Source organism: Budorcas taxicolor, chromosome 10 (assembly GCF_023091745.1).
Source record: "Budorcas taxicolor isolate Tak-1 chromosome 10, Takin1.1, whole genome shotgun sequence".
In the NCBI taxonomy this organism is placed as follows: domain Eukaryota; kingdom Metazoa; phylum Chordata; class Mammalia; order Artiodactyla; family Bovidae; genus Budorcas; species Budorcas taxicolor.
In genome coordinates this window covers 54,048,408-54,068,691 of record NC_068919.1, presented here as the reverse complement: position 1 = coordinate 54,068,691, position 20,284 = coordinate 54,048,408, and the positions used below count along the sequence as shown (strand labels likewise).

The window sequence follows — 20,284 nt, the reverse complement described above, 5'->3', positions numbered from 1 at the left end:
AAGCTTTTCCTGCATCTATTGAGATGATCATAGAGTTTTTATTCCTCTGTTGGTTAGTGTGGTGTATTACACTGATTGGTTTGTGTATGTTGCAGAATCCTTGCATCCCTGGGATAAATCCCACTTGATCATGGTGTATGACACTTTTATATGTTGTTGGATTCTATTTGCTAGTACTTTGTTGGGGATTTTTGCTTCTGTGTTCATCAGTGAATACTGGTCTGTCATTTTTGTGGATGTGTATGTGTGATATCTTTGTCTGGTTTTGGTATCAGGGTGATGGTGGCCTTATAGAATGAGCTTGGGAGTGTTCCTCCCTCAAGTTTTTTGTTTTTTTTTTTTTTGGAAGAGTTTGAGAAGGATGGTTGTTAGCTTTTCTCTAAATGTTTGATAAAGTTTACCTGTGAAGCTATCTGTTCCTGAACTTTTATTTGCTGGAAGATTTCTAATCAGTTTCAATTTCATTACTGGTGATTGGTCTGTTCACATTTTCTATTTCTTCCTGGTTTAGTCTTGGAAGGCTGTGCCTTTCTAAAAATCGGTCCATGTCTTCCATTTTATTGGCATACAATTGCTTGATAGTCTTACTATCCTCTGTATTTCTATGATATCAATTTGTAATTTCTCCTTTTTCATTTCTATTGGGTCAGCCAAAATATTTGTTTGGGTTTTTTTCTGTAAGATGTAATGGAAAAACTGGAACAAACTTCTTGGCCAGCCCAATAATTTTATGGCTTTGAAGCCTCTTCCTTTTTTTTTTTGATAGTCTGGCTAAAGTTTTATCAATTTTGTTTATCAAAGAACCAGCTTTTAGTTTTGTTGATCTTTGCTATTGTTTTCATTTCAAGTTTACTTCTGTTCTAAATTTTATGATTCTTTCCTTCTGCTAACTTAGCATTTTGCTGCCTGTTCTTTCTCTAGTTGCTTTAGGTGTAAGGTTAGGTTGTTTGAGATTTTTCTCATTTCTTAAGGTAGGATTATATTGCTATAAACTTCCCTCTTAGAAAAGCATTTGCTGCATCCCATAGGTTTTGAGTCACCATGTTTTCATTGTCATTTGTTTCTATGTATCTTCTGATTTCCTCAGTGATCTCTTGGTTATTTAGTAGCATATTAAGTAGCCTCCAGGTGTTTGTACTTTTTACAGCTTTTTTTCTTGTAATGGAGGTCTAATCTCACAGCGTTGTGGTTGGAAAAAATGCTTGTTATGACTTCAAATTTCTTTCATTTATCAAGACTTGATTTGTGACTCAGGATGTGATGTATCCTGGAGAATGTTCCATGTACACTTGAGAATAAAGGGTATTCTGCTGCTTTCAGGTGGAGTGTCCTATATATTTCAGTTGAGTCTGTCTGATCTAGTGTGTCATTTAAAGCTTGTGTTTACTTATTAATTTTCTGTCTGGATGATCTGTCCCCATTGGTATAAGTGGGGTGTTAAATTTCCTCACTATTATTGGTTTGCTGTTGAGTCCCCCTTTTATGGCTGTTAGCATTTCTTTTAATGTATTGAGGTGCTCCTATGTTAGGTACATAAATATTTATCATTGTTATATCTTCTTCTTGGATTGATCCCTTGACCACTATGTATTGTCTTTCCTTGTCCCTTATAACAGTCTTTATTTTAAGGTCTATTTTGTCTGATATAAGTATTACTACTCTGCTTTCTTTTTATTTCCATTTGTATGAAATATCTTTTTCCAACCCCTCACTTTCAGTCTCTATGTGTCTCTAGGTCTGAACTGGATGTCTTATAGACAGCATTTATATATAGGTCTTGTTTTTTTAACCCATCCAGCCTGTCTGTGTCTTTTGATTAGAACATTTAATCGATTTATATCAGGTAATTATTCATATGCATGCTTAGTCGTGTCCAACTCTTTGAAACCGCATGGACTGCAGCCTGCCAGGCTCCTCTGTCTATGGGGATTCTCCAGGCCAGTAGAATGGAGTGGGTTCCCATGCCCTCCTCCCAGGGGATCTTCCCAACCCATGGATTGAACTCAGGTCTCCTTCATTGCAGCCAGATTCTTTACTGTCTGAGCCGCCAGGGACGTGCTATATATATATGTTCCTATTACCATATTCTTAATTGTTTTGGGTCTGTTTTTGTAGGTCTTTTCTTCTCTTATGTTTCCCACCTAGAGAAGTTCCTTCAACATTTGTTGTAAGGCTGTTTTGGTGATATTGCATTCTTTTAAGCTCTTGCTTCTCTTTAAAGCTTCTAATTTCTCCATTGAATCTGAATGAGATACTTGCTGGGTAGAGTAATCTAGGTTGTAGGTTTTTCCCTTTCATCAGTTCAAATATATTCTGCTACTCCCTAAGGCCTGTAGAGTTTCTGCTGAAAAATCAGTTGGTAACCTTATGGGGGTTCGCTTGTATGTTATTTTTTGCTTTTCATTTGCTGCTTTTAATATTTTTTCTTTGAATATAATTTTTGTTAGTTTGATTAGTATGTGTCTTGGCATATTTCCCCTTGAGTTTGAGACTCTCTATGCTTCCTGTACTTAGTGGCTGCTTTTAAGCTAACTAAGGTGTTTATTTTGGAGAAGGAAATGGCAACCCACTCCAGCGTTCTTGCCTGGAGAATCCCAGGGATGGGGGAGCCTGGTGGGCTGCCGTCTATGGGATCACACAGAGTCGGACACGACTGAAGTGACTTAGCAGCAAGGTGTTTATTTACTCTTTTGATAAGGTTTCTAAAAAGCTATACCTTTTTAGATTAACATTTAAAAATACATTAAAAGTTATAACTTTTGGGTAATTTTTAAAGTTGAACTAACATTCTTTTCTTGGACAACCTGCTATCACCAGCCTTGTTACGCTTGTCACCTCTACTTATACGTTTTTTATTTTGGTACAAAGATGAGTTTGTCCTACAAACTGTTCATAAGGAGCTTTTCTGGTTTCAGTATATTTAGCTTAAGTTCTCTTCATTAAATGTTTAGTTAAATCATTATGCAAATGGTAAAAGGGGTAAACTTTGCTTTTTATTACTTTTAATGCTTCTTTCATCATTCCTTTACAGTACTTTCTCTATAGAGCTAAAGAGAAATTTTAATTAATTTAATTTTTAAATTGTAATTAAAATTTTAATTTTTTAATTTTAATTTTCTATCTCCTATACTTTAAATGTTAAGCCAATTATTAATTTGCTTGTGGTAGTAAAATTTAAAGAATGATTTTGTCTAGTTTTACTTCAAAGTGTTCATAGATTATGAAATATCCTAGGTGTAAACTAAGTGGTTTTATTTAAGCTATGCCTTGATTTATCCAAGCCCACTTTCCAGTATGCTTACCTTTACAACTTGTCTCCTCTCATACAGTTAGTGTTTGTTAATACTGGACTGAGCCTAGAAGTTGGCTTGCCAATATAGGGTTGCCAGATAAAATATAGCATATGTCAAATTAAATTTGAACTCCATATAAAAATAGGCAATCTTTAGTATAAATATGCCCCAAATATTACATGGGGCATACTTACACTAAAAACAAAAATTCACTATCTGAAATTAAAACTACCCAGGCATTCTGTGTTTTAATATGCTAAGCCAGGCTAGAGGTAGAGGCCAGACAATGGAAGAGGAGCAGCCAGTGAGGCTGGAGGAAAGCCAAGAAGGTGTTGAGTCCCAGGGGCTAACTGAAGAAGGAGTGACCAACTGTTAAAAACCAGTAAGAAAATGTCATTTAAAACAGTGCTTTGAGAAATTCAGCTGTTACTGGGAGAGATGGGGACCGAATGATCCCCCACTCAAATTAATTCAACCCAAAAAGCATCTTTCTTATCTTCTTTACATATAAGGGTTCCAAGTAAGTTTTCATTGCAACAAAAAACTTTGCAGCTGAACAATAAGTTTGAAAACTAATGAGCAAAGGAAATCATGCCATTGGAAACAAATCAAACTCCCTGGGATGAATTTAACAGACACAGGCAAAGGAAATCATAATTATTTGCTTTATTCCATAATTTATATTCTCTATTTTCAGTTTCCAGCTTATCATTGAAGGGTGTATGAAACAAATGAGTTTCGAACTAAATCAAATGAGAGCAAATGGAAATACTGCATCTAATAAGAACAGTGCAGCAATGGATGCAGAGATTGTATTAAGACCTCTCATGGACTTCTTGGACAAAACGTAAGTATTCTGCTCAATTTTCTCTTTATACACTGCCTTAAGTTCAGCAGATAGGCATTTGAGGGGGGAAAAATAGTTTTCCTCTATGTAGGACAGTTTTAAAGGGCTTCTACAGAAATAGATCAGTTCATTAACAAAAAAACAAAACTCTTAATTCATTACTAGATGGGAAAATAGAAGGAATGACTATGTACAGAAAAGGAAAAATGGAGAGGAAATAAGTATTGGTAACTAAGGAGGCTGCTATTCTGAGGCACAGAGAAATTAGGATTTTCATGCTTCTCAGATAACATTTGGACGTGGAGATAGATAGAAGTGAGTCCAGAATATCCAAGTTCATGCCGGAAACCTGCTGAAGAAGCTAATAGCACAAATATGACTAGAATCAATTCAGCCCAGAGACAAGTAAATTGCTGCCTTGTCCCACCTTCATCAGCTATTTACTTAGTGTCCATTTGCATCAAACGCTATAATCTAGACACTGGACAGTGATGATGGAGAGTCAAATACTTGACTCCATTGAGATTTCAGTTCAGTAGTGGTGGAATGGGTGGGAAAGGAGGCCTTCATGACCAACAAGATAGTGTTCTTAACTAAAAAGGTTGGCTTGTTTCCCTTTCTGTTTGGTCCCTTCCTCTTAGAAGTTCTAGTTTTGTAAGTTTGGAGTAGGCACCTATATTTTCAAATGTGTCCAAAATTGGAAACCATTGATCCAAAACAACAAGAGGTATGATTTCTTCAATGGTGATACTTGAAACCAGAACTGAAAGTAGAAAAGGAGAACATAATTTTGAATGCCTACGAAGGGACCAGCGTAATATCTACTACTTTACTTATATTACCTCATTTAATATTGTTGTGACAAATTAATTAATACCAATGAGACCAAGATAAATAAGAAGGATACATTACCTTTTGTTAAAGATAAGAACAGCAAAGAAGGAATTAGTAAGAACCTTCCCTATATATTAATAACTTCTCCTTTAATTTCATTTCCCTTTGCTTATAACCTTACTGCATAAGTAACGCTAATGTTCTTATCACTTTAATTTTAGTATTTGTTATAAAAATTCTTATTTTCTGTTTGCTATGAAGAAATATATAGAAGAGAGGTGAATAGGTAATTAGGTAGCTTAGCAAGAAATAGGCAGGTGGTGTAGAAGAAAAAATTAGAAGAAAGGAGGGAGAGAAGAGGAAGAAAGAGGAAAAGCCATCTTCATATCTTTAGGTTCTTAATAGACACTTTTGCTCTTATCACCTAGTTTCCTAACAACCCCTTGACGTTTTTGTCATGACTCTTTTCTATGGATGAGACAACTGATTCACAGAAACTACCATTTAGTTGTGACTGTGATGGTGAGTGGAGAGCAGGATAAAACAATCCTGAACCTCTTAAAACTCCTACCAGAATGCCTTCTGTTTAGAGATTTCCAGTCAGCAGTTCAGAGGTACACATTTATCACTGGCAGAACTATTTATTTTTGCATATGCTGTAACCAAGAGTTGTGAAACATACAGAAAGTTTTAAATTATCCCAGTACTGTTACCTACTAGGGCTTCCTAGGTGCTGTAGTGGTGAGGAATCTGCCGGTCCATACAGGAGACACAAGAGTTGCAGCTTTGATCCCTCAGTAGGGAAGATCCCCTGGAGAAGGAAATGGCAACCCACTCCAGTATTCTACTAGTTAAGGGACTCTGACTCCATTTCAGCATCCATAAAACAGAGCTAATACATAAACTAGGTTGGCCCTTCTTTTCAATATATTTCAATTATTGTTTTAGTCAGTCTTAAAATAGTCTCTTCTATATCTAATTATACTTTATATATCATCATATGTAACTTCCTCACATTCTTAGTAGAAAGAGATTATAAAAATAGAAAAACATCAGTGAACTTTAAAAATCTGTAAGATTTTAAAATTTGAGGAAGAGATAGGCATGGAGAGCTTGGAAATTTGGGGGCTAATACAGAATGTATAACCATAAATCTACTTATTAGGGGACCTTTTAAAAAGTCAGATATCAATTCTGTTCTCAAGGAACTAACAGTTTAGAAAGAAAAAAAAGAAAAGTATAGCAGATAAATGCAATAAGGGATAATACAGTAGTCTCCTATTCAGATGATCAGTGTAATTATCATTTGTGTTAAGTCTTCTTTAAAGGCAGATAGGGTTTGTATGTATGAAAATGGGAGATGGGAATTCCAGAGGGAGGAAAAAACAGGTGGATACCTTTTTATAAAAATGTGGTCAACTGTATGGCAAGATATCTCTCTTGTCAGCAAGTATATATAACACTTGAAAATTGTCTGGTTAATTGGTTCTGTGATCAGTCAAAATAGACAATTCAGGTTCCAAAATATATGTGTTCAGCTTACATTACCAAGTTGGTTAACTCTGACTAAATTAAGGAAGCAATTGCTAGATTTCCCCTCTGCTTTTTGTTATTTAAAATGAATTATTAAGGCCAAAAGTCTTCAAGGTGGTTTTGAGATGATCCCCTTAAAAACTGTGTTATATTATAAATGTACAGGCTCTCTTTGTGTAACCTCCCTAAATATTATACAACACTTTATTTCTTTATGCTTCATTTTCCCCACCAAGACCTCACTACTCTATAAAACAAACTATAAAGGCCATTTCCAGCTAATAGAAATCCCATGCAGAGCTGCAAACATATCAACAATTTTATTCCTATTGGTTCAAGTCCAGTTTAAACAGAGTTAGATAGCACACCAAGTACATGAGCTGACCATAAAAACAAGATCAGTTTTTAAACTCAGACCTTTAGCAAATGGAAATGACACAGCTGTTGCAAAATTGGCAGATTTGTTTTGTCTCAAATCATCCAAAGAATTTCTCTGAGGATAGGTTCTGTTATTTTTTTCATGACATATCATCTGGTTTCTACCCCGTGTCCATATAGTGAATATCCATCTACTAGCAAGCTAGAACTACTGCCTCTGAACAATGGGTTCCAAACTTGTGGGGCTACAGAGTTCCACAGCTATGCCTCCAGGGCCCCCCAGCTCTCCCCTTCTTCCAGAGTAGGTCACTGTCATGTATTTTTATATACTAGGTTCTACACACAGCAGTGTTAGGAGAGATACTTCTATGTGAAAATGAGTTTGGGAAATTTCTTCCTTTGCTTCTCAAACATCAGTTCAGTTCAGTTCAGTTGCTCAGTCGTGTCCAACTCTTTGCAACCCCATGAATCACAGCACGCCAGGCCTCCCTATCCATCACCAACTCCCAGAGTCAAGTCAAACTCATGTCCATTGAGTTGGTGATGCCATCTAGCCATCTCATCCTGTCGTCCCCTTCTGCTCCTGCCCCCAATCCCTCTCAGCATCAGAGTCTTTTCCAATGAGTCAACTCTTCACATGAGGTGGCCAAAGTATTGAAGTTTCAGCTTCAACGTCAGTCCTTCCAATGAACACCCAGGACTGATCTCCTTTAGGATGGACCAGTTGGATCTTCTTGCAGTCCAAGACTCTTCTCCAGGACCACAGTTCAAAAGCATCAATTCTTCAGCGCTCAGCTTTCTTCACAGTCCAACTCTCACATCCATACATGACCACTGGAAAAACCATAGCCTTGACTAAATGGACCTTTGTTGGCAAAGTAATGTCTCTGCTTTTGAATATGCTATCTAGTTTGGTCATAACTTTCCTTCCAAGGAGTAAGCGTCTTTTAATTTAATGGCTGCAATCACCATCTGCAATGATTTTGGAGCCGAAAAAAATAAAGTCTGACGCTGTTTCCACTGTTTCCCCATCTATTTCTCAAGAAGTGATGGGACCAGATGCCATGATCTTCGTTTTCTGAATGTTGAGCTTTAAGCCAACTTTTTCACTCTCCTCTTTCACTCTCAAACATCACATGCCTTTAGATATTAACTCCTTAAGTGTTAGTATTAATTTTATATTTAAATATTTAAAAGTCAGTTCTGTATCTATCAGATCCCAGTTTGTAATTTCTGCATCCAACCATTCAAAGTACTTAGTAGCACTATAGAAAGTTCATTAGGCTACCCTGAAATCAGTCTGTACAACAGGTTTGATAAACTTTTATTAAAAGAGTCTCAGAGTTCAGTGTCAAGTAATGGAAGTTATGGCACTTTCCATAAATCTTTGTGCAGAACTGTGCCTTCAGATACTGCTGGGCCTTCATGCACAAGTGCTTTTACCAAGGGTAGCATGGGCTGTTGGACAACCTACTGAATCTCATCCCTCACTCACTAGCTTCACTTCCTTAGATGAGTCCCTCCAACCTCTCTGAGCTGGTGTTTGATTTCTGAAATGGATATACTAATCCCAGAAATATCTGCAGAAGAGGTTTCTAAACTAAACTGTTATATAAAATGCTCAATGACATTACCATCATTATCTCACCATGAGAAGAATTGGTAAATACTTTAAGCCTATCACAGTTGGTGAATTGGGAATCTAGAAAATCTGAACTCAGAGAACAAATTTGTGTCTGTTGGGAATGAGTAAAGTCTAAGGATACAAACTTCCAGTAAGATAAGTACTGAGGATAGCATATATATATAGTACAGTATTTATAGGATAGCATATATATATAGAGAGAGAGAGAGTACAGTATTTATAGGATACTATACTGTATCATGTATTTGAAAATTGCTAAAGGTAGATGTTAAAAGTTCTTACTATAAGCCAAACAATATAACTCTGTGAGGTGATAGATGTTAGCTAAACTTACTGTAGTGACCATTTCACAACATGTACATTTATCAAGTGATTGTCTTGTGCTCCTTAAACTTACAGTGTTAGATATCAATATCTCAAGAAAATTGGGGAAAAATAGCAATGAGTTTTGCTTTTGAGTGAATCATATGCATGTTTGCCATGTCGTTGTGCAGATCCAATGCCAGTTAGTGATGAAAATGTGCTTCTTTGGTATTTGGCCTATACCATGAACATGGGCAAGCAACCCTGGAATGCAAGAAAAATCATGTACTTTGGGAGCCTTGATGTCAATTTGGGAAGCAATTTAAGAAAAGAAATACTCTGAATTCATTTTCCACCAAACAATGAATTTTATAAAATATGATGAAACAGATTTTTTACATTATGTATTTTGTTTTCAGTAAATGAAATTTAGCATCTGAAAATTATAAAGGCCTATTGAGGTATCTGAATCTCAGCCCTGAAAAATGTGAATGCGTGATCAGTAAAATAAGGTGATGCCTCAATGAGAGACTCCTAAGCAATTATGTATTTTATTTCAGATTAAGTCTCTCAGCAAAGATCTGTGAGAGAACAGTCCTGAAGCGAGTATTAAAAGAGTTATGGAAGCTAGTTCTTAACAAAATAGAGAAACAAATCGTTCTCCCTCCTCTGACAGATCAAACAGTAAGTATTCAAACTCATGTTTGATTATACTTCCAATAACCCATCTAATTGGTTTTTGTTTCAGTGAATGGTTTTGATCCATATGAAATAGTAATTAAATTCATTTGGGGGAAAAGGGTCTGGTATACGATGGCTTAGCAAGGATCATTCCAATGACATTTCCTTATATGAATCAATTTTATTTTCCATTATGGCTTATTATAGGATGTTGAATATAGTTTCCCTGTCTCATACAACAGGACCTTGTTTATCGATTCTATATATAGTAGTTTGTATCTGTTAGTCCCAAACTCTCAATCCAACTCTCCACCACCCCCACTACAAATCATTTTTAAATAGTGGGAATAGTAGTCAAACTTCACACTTGCTTGATATTTCAAACTTTATCTCTTAAAAAAATGTATCAAAGCCCAATTTATAGGGCTATCTCGTCTACACAAATCATTTTTTCTTTAATTTTATTATGAAACCTCACCCCAGAAGAACAGATATATGCTAGAATATGCTTGCTGTGTTTCTTCCTGCAATTTTACAGTTTAAAAAGATAAATCTAACCCTGCTCTCTGGACTCTCTTTTTTAACCTTTTGCTTTTATCAATCACCTTTGCACTTGGATGTAAATATAGGTGATATCTTTTAGTAGATTTGATGGACATGATTGTATCAGACACAGTGAAATAAAAAGGAACCAAAAAGATCAATGACAGCAAAGTCAGACAGTGATCAACTGCATACACCAGCTAACTCAGTTCACATATCCTGAGCCAAACAAAGAAAGAAATAACCCTAACAAGCACTTGCTCTGGTGACTGAGAAAGACCAGTTGATATAAATAATGAGTAATTATAAATTAAAATAAATATTGACACCATTAATCATGCACACTCAGTGAACTTTAGCCAGTGAAATTATATAGAAAATATTTTCTTGCAAATTGTTCCAAGGTGCAAAGATTCATGTGTTTGTTGATTTACCACCAGACAGGGAGTGTTAAATATAAATGACTTTGAGTTTTACTTCATGTCATGAGTATGTGGTATAATCATATGGGTAGCCAAATCACACATAGAAACATACACACTTATGTCTCTTATTCTTCTATAATACATAATGCATTTCTTTAACATCGGCTAGCTTTCACTTAATTGGCCAATAGGGCAGGCTGTCAGGGCAACCTGCAAGTTGGGTCGCTTTACTTACACACTTTATTTACATTCTAGGCTACTAATGAGTATTCTAGTAGTGCTTCCAACGTTTATTCTGATGTTTTTTCAGCTTTCCCCAGCCCCTTGAGGTGCTAGGGAAAAACGTCTGGCTGAGGAAGGAGTTAGAAGGCAGGGCTCTGACAGTTTGGATGGCATGTCAGGAGGACCAGCTCCACCTTCTTCAGCTCTGGATCTTGAAATTTTACGTAATTTATTTTAAGGGGTAGGGAGTGGAGGGAAGGAGTTGCCTCTGCTACAAATAAATAAATAAAAGGTAAGCTCACTGATGTAATCCGCAGTGTACCCTAAACTGGCTGCCAGAGCAGTAACTCAGACTGAAACTTCCAGAAGTAGGATGCTTGTGAGGACAGTTGTATTGCCAGATACAACCCTAGCTATCTGCTAGGTATCCAGATCCAATTTGTAAAATAGACCAATTTAGGGCCTATAAAATAAAAGTCACAAACATAATCAGTAAAATAGAGAACACTGTCTATTGACTACATTTCTACTTTGTTACTGAAGATCTTACAAGTTGTCTTTCTCCTTTTCTATGTGTGTGTTCCTAGGGACCCCAGATGATTTTCATTGCAGCTAAAGATCTGGGACAACTCTCCAAACTGAAGGTAATAAGAATATGTCTGTAAAAGGTAGTGCACTGACTACAGTTCTGTGAGAAACCAGCCTCCTATTAGTAGTGATATCCAACACAGAAGGACTAAGGATGTGTGTCTGAGATCTCACAATCTAAGAAGTAATTAGAGTAAAATGGAGGGACTGAATTGTGCTTTCTTCTCCCCACACCCTATAAATTTTTTTTATTTTCCAATTCGTAGGGCAGCTGGGAATTTTTGACTGTGTTGAAGCATTCAGGATTACTGCTTTTGAAATAAATTAGCATATTTTCATTTTTATCGTGAACTGGCTTTATATGAAGAAAGGCAAAGAGTGCTCCACAGAAACCCAGTAAAGTCTAGAGAACTCTTCAGGCAGAAAACCTAATGCAGGAAAATAAACTTATCAAAGCAGACATTGAGTTTGTCAAGATAATCAACCCCACTATAACAAGGATTTGCTGTATAAACAATCCTACCCTTTATTATTGCTTGAGAGTCACAGGACTTTGCAGTTGTTTAGAGAACCTCAGATTTTTTTTTTCCCTCTGGAGTAGAAATTTGACTGGTTAAAATATATATTGTTGTTCTGTAATGGACTTTTTGCACTTAGCACAATGTCCTGCAGTTTCCTCAGTATTGTCACATATAACAAGAGTTCCTTCCTTTTAGAGGCTGAATAATATTGTAAGTACATACCACTTTTTATTATACATTCATTTATCAATGGACCACATATAGGCCAAACTTGTACCTGTAGTTGAAATGTATGTTCTTGCTCTATTTCTACCTATGAGAATATGGTGTAGCATGGGGGTAGGTTCCAGATACTGACCACGTTCTACCGCAGCTGCCTCCAAATATGTGACACTGGCCAAAGAACTGAACATGTCTAATTTTCAGATTTGCCATTTGTAAAATCACGACAGTGTTAACCCTTGGCCCAGAGGATTGTTGTGATGATAACGTAGTCATTATCTTTGCATGGTAACTGCAAAGAATATGCCTCTTTCCACTCACAGAGGGCATTCTCTTGTCTCTTCCCCAGGCTGGCAGCTCAGGGTTACATATCATCGGGGCTGTTTTGTGTGTACACAACAGGGGAAAGAGCATCCATGTGACTGCATATTTGCTTACTGAGTTGAAATAGATGCCCTATAATGGCAGTACCTTGTTATATCACCTACTTTGTCCCCTTTTCAGAGAAACAGTGAAAAGCCAATAATCCATTTAGAAGACAGAACCATCACATGAGATTGTTTCTCACAAGTATTCAGGGATGTTGGTGGTTCAGAGGGAAAGTAGAAAGTAGATGCCATTGTCAAACTATTGTTTTGGATCTTGGATCTCTATCATTTTCTTGACCCCTCTTATTACCTCCCTGAGATTTCTATCCCCTCTTTTGAAAGTTTCTCAAAGAAAACCTGGAAAAGTGAAACATCACAGTCCCTTATTACAAAAGAAATGGCCTTGGCAGTGTGTGTAGGTCTGTGTGACATCAGGAAACAGATACTGCATCTCCTCCAGCTTCAGCTTCCTGAGTTGAATGCTTTATCAGCTATAACTGTTTCAGTTTCAAGTGATGGAAAGCCAGACTAACAAAAGCAAGGAAGGAATTTATAGCTCCATGAAATTTTACAGTTCTGGGCTAACTCTGGTTTCTATTACTGCTTGATTAGGAAGTCAAACAATGTTACAGAAGCCAGTTACTCTCTTTCAATTCTGTTCTTCCCTTGACTTACTGCCTTAACAATCCTCCTTTCCTGTTTGTAAGACAGTTCTCTGCTTGTATCTAACATTTTTGAACTTGAAATTTTATAGAAAAAACACCCACCTTGATGCAGGAAATTCTAGCCAAGTCCACAGGCATATCGTCAGTGCTAATGCAATATTATCACCATTCCCAAGCCAACCACCGTGGCCTGGGGGGTGACATATGCCACTGGGCTTAAGTCACATGCCCACACCTGAGCTGAGGAGTGCTGTCAACCCCGTTCAAATCTTATGAACACTAAGTGAGAGAGAGACTAGATCCTCAGTGGGCATATGTATGCTACCTGGGAAACATCAGAGTCCACAGAAACCACAGCACTTTTATCCCTTTAGTGGCCTCAAAATTTCTTCAATTCAGTGAATTATCTTGATTATAATAAACTAAAAGCATATTATGAAAAAAATATTCTAAAAGCATTCATTCATTCAGTTCAGTTGCTCAGTCGTGCCCCGACTCTTTGCAACCCCATGGACTAAAAATAGAATCCTGTTGTTCATAGGTGATAGAAAAACAACTTAGTTTTAAAACATATTTTTCCTATTATTGTTCCTTGAGTTTTTAAAGTTATTGGTCCATTTAGTTATTATTATTTGAATTACTGAGCAATAAGTCTTCTGTATTGTTATGTAAAATTGTAGCCAAAATAGAGAACTACCATTTTTCAGTTGAAGTATAGTTGATTTACTATATTGTGCTAATTTCTGCTGTATAGTAAAATGGTTCAGTTTTACATATATATACACATTGTTTTTAAAATTCTTCACCATCAGTGTTTACCAAAAGATATTGAACAGAGTTACTTGTGATATACAGTAGGACCTTATTGTTTATCCATTCTATATGTAATGGTTTGAATGTGCTAACCCCAAACTCTCTGTCCTCTGTCCATCTGTCCTCTACCCACTTTCCCCTTGACAACCACAAGTCTGTTCTCTGTGTCTGTGAGTCTGTTTCTTTGGTAGATAGGTTCATTTATGCCGCACTTTAAATTCTACATATAAGGGACACGTTATGGTCTTTGTCTTTCAGATTATTCACTTAGTAGATAATATCTGAATTTATCCCTGTTGCTGCATTATGTACATGTACTACATCTTTTTAAAATTAAAAAAAGTATACTGGAATATAGTTGATTTACAATGTTGTGTTAGTTTCAGGTATACAGCAAAGTGATTCAGTTATACATATATCCATTATTTTTCCAATTATTTTCCCATTTAGATTATTGAGTAGAGTTACCTGTGGTATATGGTAGGTCCCTATCAGTTATCTTAGTAATGTGCATATGAAAATCCCAGACTCAGTTTATCCATCCCTGTCATCTTTCCCCTTTGCTAACCATAAAAGTCTGCTTCTTCTGCCCATTTTTCAATTGGGTTGTTTGGGATTTTTTGTTGTTGAGTTGTATGAACTGTTTGTATATTTTCGAAATTAAACTCTTCTCAGTTGCATCACTTGCAAATATTTTCTCCCACTCTGTAGGCTTTTTATCTTGTTTATGGTTTCCTTTGTTGTACAAAATGTACATTTGATGAGGTCCCATTTGTTGAATTTTGCTTTCATTTCTATTACCTCGGGAGAATGACCTAAGAAAACATTGGTCCAGTCTATGTGAAAGAATATTGGCTATGTTCTCTTCTCGGCAGAACTGCAAATTTTATAAAACTGTTTTCCCATATTTTACTAGAATGTTGCTTCCAATGTTTTGTTTTCATTTCAAATCCTGAGTCTTTTCATTTTTTCATGTATTAGTTTGAAACCAGATTGGATCCACAGGTAAAGTGTCATATGAAATAATAGTATTAATGAGTAAATTCAGCAATCCTGTACAGAAATATTAACAAATGACTACCTTACTTAAAAGAACATAGAACAATGAAGGAAACTAATTTCTTTTCTGCATGTGACTATGATTTAGAATTAATTCATTAAGCAAGGATTTATTTAGATTTTTACGATATTCTATATTCATCCTCTGGAACTTTATAATGTAAGTTATTGTAAGTGTGTGCAACTTATTACTATTTTATGGGATCAGATTTATCTGGCATAACATTTTTATGGACAGGTGATACAATATCAAAACCAGTTAGTAAAAATACATCTGGGACAATGAATTTCCTGCAAGCAAGCAGTAACACATTGACAGCCTTTTTCAGAGACTACCTTATTTGAATAAGTTATTGTTAATCATTTCTTATAAGAATTGTATTTTTCTATAGTACCAACATTTATTATTTATTAGCATTTATTAAAAAATATGACCACACCGAAAAGCCAGTCAAGATTGACAAAGCCAGAGAGATTTATTTACTTGCCTTCAAGCATTTCTCTCTATAATTTGGCAAAAAATTTCCCATTATTCTTTGAGTCTCAATGGGTATTTAATATCTTTATTTTTAAAATATTAAATGGACTCATATGTTTGTGGTAAAAGCCCCACATCAGAGAAAGATGCAGTGAGATGCAGAAGTATATACCGTGAATCTAGCATTATACCAAGTTTTGAACAATATTCAAGGGAGTATGATTCCATTCAAGCATATGGAATCATTTAAGATATTCTGAAGAAGTACAACTCAGTTACCAAAAACATATTGCGTGCTTAGCAGGTGATAATTACTAAGACAGGCACTGAAAGTCGCAGAAGTGAGTAAAACATAGGGATTATCTTCAGAAAGTCATGGCACCTGCTAAATGACAGAGTAACAGGAGGACTAGAATAGAAAGATGAGCCACTGGGTGTGATGTATAATTTGTACATTTCACAAAGTATCCCACAAAGGTAGTGAATGACAGCTGAATTGGGGTCCATGATCCACTTGCTGTGCCCCGTAGAAAAAGAGGTACTTTTTATTACTGAACAAAGACACTGATCCCTTGACCAAGCCATGCATTCTCAGAGCTATGTCCACCCATATTGGCTTTCCTTCTGATTCACAGAGACGCACTTATCTAAGTTAGAAATTAAACTCCGGAGGACAAAAGTCTTTCTTTTATGAAACAATATCTCTCAGTCACCTAGAACAGTACTGGCACATAGTAAGCACTCAGGAAATATTTGTTGAATGCTGTTGACTAGAATAGTGGATGCCCTGGGAAGATTGTATCAGTCTGTGGGTTAGGAATTTTAAAATTTTTCTCCAGACAAGTTTTCCTTATTGTTGTCCTCAACTTTCTACCATCATTTCCCTAAATAACTTTAGATGAAGTCAGAGTTCATAGTGAACAATAAGGAAAATGCATTGTTATTACAGAAATCAGTTCTAAAATATTGATAACTGAATTTAAAATATTAAAAACCAACAAAAATAAATAATGAAAAATAAAAATGTTAAAAACCTCCAGAACTGAATTCAGTTAACTCTTTGGGAATTTCCCTGTTAATGACTGAGCATTAAGGAGATCCTAGAAAGTGAGTAAAGTGAGAGCATTGTACTTAAAATAGATTTTATCAGTAATAATTGAATGAGGCTAAAATTTACCTCTTAAATCCTTTCTAAGGTTGACCTTCTTTAGTGTGACAGAACAGAAAGTGGAGATTAATGTGGAAAATCTTGGACACACATTTTCCAGGATTATCTCTTCCCTTTTCCCCCCATAACATTAGTTTGCAGGTGAAAAATAAAGCCATATATGAATCAAAGCACTGCTTTTTAAGTTAACATGTAGTATTTCTTCTTTGGGCAAAATGAATTTTTATTAAATATGTGACAAAATTGTCATTATCATCAACTAAATGTGTTCATATGAAAAAGTTGTCTCAAATGGGAAATATCTGCGTACAAGGATTATACAAATTTTGTTTGAAAACAGTTTTTAAACAAATGAACTGGTAATTTTATAAGAAATTGTTCACCTGTTTTCCAGGAGCACATGATTCGAGAGGATGCCAAGGGTCTGACGCCAAGACAGTGTGGTATAATGGAGGTGGTCCTGGCTACCATCAAGGTAAGATTCTAGAGTCCCTGGATGTGTACCCTCAGAGAAGTGTACCCCAGATGCATGTCTGTAGAGCTGTACATCCATAGACATGGTAGACAGTTGTATACAGACATTCTGGGAGTGTGTTAGACTTAGCCCATACTATGTCATTATTATATCTATATTACTTTACCCTTAGAGTTGCTTTCTTTGTCTACCTTTAGAAAATGGGTAAGAAATCTTATGTTGTAACAGATGTTTTCAAAGAAAGACAGGTACCTCCAAAGTCCAGTTAAATATCAATAGATGCTTCAGGGGACTTAGGGTTAATAGAATTTCTGTTTGTGTTTCCAATGCTTGTTGAAATGATTTTGGAAAATCAATTTTCTCTTTTCTTTTAGTAAAGATAATAATTCAGTTTTCTGCTGAAAACCCAAAGGCATTGCATTGTGTGCATCAATGGTTCATAGCTAAATTTTGGCCTAAAAGTTACTGTAGTGAGGGTTAAATATAGGTAGATCTCAAAACATAATGTCAGAATTGTTTTCTTATGATCCCTTACAGATGTATATGCGTACATTTTTATATTTATATGTGAAAGCTTATTAGAGAGTGAAATATGAATCCATCTCCTAAATTTGGACTGTATCCAATGTCTGAACGCTTCACAGGGGGAAGCACCTATTATCAAGGAAGTGTAAAGAGTGTAGCCGAGACCTGTGAGCTACCACACACCATTTTCCAAGCACAGAATAATCTCACTGGATAGAAACAGATATTACAACAGGAGTCATTAAACAGAGTTCTATGTGACACTCCACAAAGCTATTACCTCATGATTTTTGCAGTTTCAGCGTTTAATAAGAGAACATCTTTTGCTACTTCAGTGGCAAAAACTGCAAAATAAAAGTTGTGAGGTGACAGTTCTGTGACACTTGGTAGAAAATGGAGTGTGTAAATTTTGGCATTGAGATGACAGAGATGGAGTTTCTAAAGATGCAGCTAGAGTATGGGCTGGAAGTATATAAATATTGTGCAAAATTATTTTTTAAAATGGAAAACATGAAAGAAAGGAAAAATACAAAACCAGCTCTTTTTAAGAATAATTTTCAAAAATATGTGTAAGAAATGACTGCCCTTTGGAATTATACCAGCACTCATGGCTATAGAGGAAAGTGCTAGAAAAAAAATAACTCTGGGGCACACACTAAACAGTTAGAAAAATATGGTTATAGAATCAGAATTCAGCCCTTAATGGATTTTATTAGGTCAGTGGATCACTCTGAGAGCGCAAGAAAAATGTGTTTTGTGAAAATAGATAATTACCTTCATTGTACTGACAGACCTGGCCCATGTCCCCTAACTCCAGCTTTTCTCTAGTTCTTCTTGATGGGGACAGATGACCACTTCCTACAAGATTAGTTCTGCCCAAACTCTGGGATAATCCCGATCCCCAAGCAAATCCCTCTGGTCTACATGTTGACCTCTCAACTATACTGTCTTCCTGCCCAGGTCATTGGTGATAATACTTTAGTTCAGCCTCAGTAACCAGACACTTGCCTTGCCCTTTTAAAAAAAGACTACTGCCTGGTATCTAAGATCCAGTAAGTGGGTCCATGTCATTATCTTGTTTCCCAGGACTGGAGTCTGACCTTGGTCCTTCAGAACCTCAGAACCTGAGGTCAGGTCTTCAGTCTCCCTGCTCCCCAACTTCTCCTCTGGGGTCTCCATGCTACACCCACTTTACCTGCTTTGAGAGCCTTTTATTCCTGTCCTCTGCCCCTCTGCCAAGGAGAGTCACCTAATATTTCTTCCAATGGCCCTGAAGTCAGTTTGCCAAAGCTGGGACTCCCTTTCATCTTTTCCAATTGTGAGATTTACCCTGATTATACTACAAGGCACTGCTTCTAATGGTGACTACAAAGGAATTCAAGAGAAAGAGGAATACTACTTAAAAGAATTGTAGTCTCAAGAGCTAGTGATTCAGAATCTGCTGGGTGCTCAGCAAAGGGAATACTGTCAGGTGGAGACTTCCTGGGAAAGATATTCTTATACTGAAGTAGTAGACACTATCCAGGCTAATTCCCAAAGGCTGCCAACAACATGATCCTTAATTCTTCTTTAGGTGAATTTAAGCAAATAAGCTGAACATGAGAAAGTGAAAATTGAAGGAAGAGGATGCTATGGAGTTTGTAGACTGTAGCTGAAATAGTGTGCGTTCTTTCAGTCATCTTTCATATACATACAGCCTCTCACCTGATCCGTATAAACATCCTGGGTGTTGACACCAGGAATGATCAGTCACATTTTACAGACGGAAAAGCAGAGGCTAAGCAGGTTTAAATTGTTTGCCTAAGTCCAGAGTCACTTGTAATTGGCAGAGTTGAGAAAAGATGCCAAACTCTAAAATCAGTGCCCTTGCTTCTACATCTTATTTCACTGTTAACAAGGTGTAGGAAAAGGCACAAGCCAAAATGGGTAATATTCCTAAAGATAGATTAGTTCTAAATTAAAATACCATGTTTCAGTTACTTAGATTATTTTCTAATGATTTAAAATAATATGAACTCATTCAACCTCTATACAGGTACTGATTAAAATATTAACTTAAATACTAAAATTCTAATTAGACTGGGTTATTTTGTCATACCAGTCACAGGTAGGTTCAACTATAAGTCAAAAGTATAGAACATGGCACAAGAAATAGTTACCATGATCTGCTGCAGCTAGCATGGTTGGCCTTGGAGGCATTACATTTACCTGCCAACACGGAGCCAAGTCAACAGCTCTGAAACAGCCAACAACTTAATCAGCATGTGAAAGCTGCTACAGAGGCCAATGCAGAAACCCTATTTAAAGCTGAGCTTTGGAGTCTCAAACTCATAGCTCAGGAAGATTCAGGACTTACAAGAGAGTCCCTGAAATGTGGGTTTCTTTCCAAGAAAAAAAGAAGAGCTTTTCCTGACAGCATGTACTCTTGACTGTATCGTGAATCTCAAGAATTATTTTTTTTTTAACTTTGAACCATCCGCTAGTTATTTTTTGATGAAGTTCAAAAAACATAGGGGAAAAAAACCTGGCTGGTTGTATTTTTCCCAACGTTCTAAATTACCCTGGAACACTTGTTATTTGTACCTAAACATGACACTCTGAAATCTATGTGGCAAATGTCTGACATCATGCCATGGAACACAGAAGTTTGACTGAAAATAATGGAAACCTAAATGTCCTCAGCAGAGGAAAGGATAAA

General features: G+C 36.3%; 1 protein-coding gene across 1 annotated transcript in view; it reads left to right on the top strand.

The window, feature by feature from the left end:
• Positions 1–20,284, top strand: part of UNC13C (unc-13 homolog C) — a 655,255-nt gene that overhangs the window by 568,014 nt on the left and 66,957 nt on the right. Inside the window, exons 25-28 of the mRNA XM_052646337.1 lie at positions 3,991–4,140; positions 9,394–9,517; positions 11,292–11,348; positions 16,981–17,061. Coding sequence (XP_052502297.1) covers positions 3,991–4,140; positions 9,394–9,517; positions 11,292–11,348; positions 16,981–17,061 — 412 coding nt within the window. The remainder of the gene's footprint in view (positions 1–3,990; positions 4,141–9,393; positions 9,518–11,291; positions 11,349–16,980; positions 17,062–20,284) is intronic.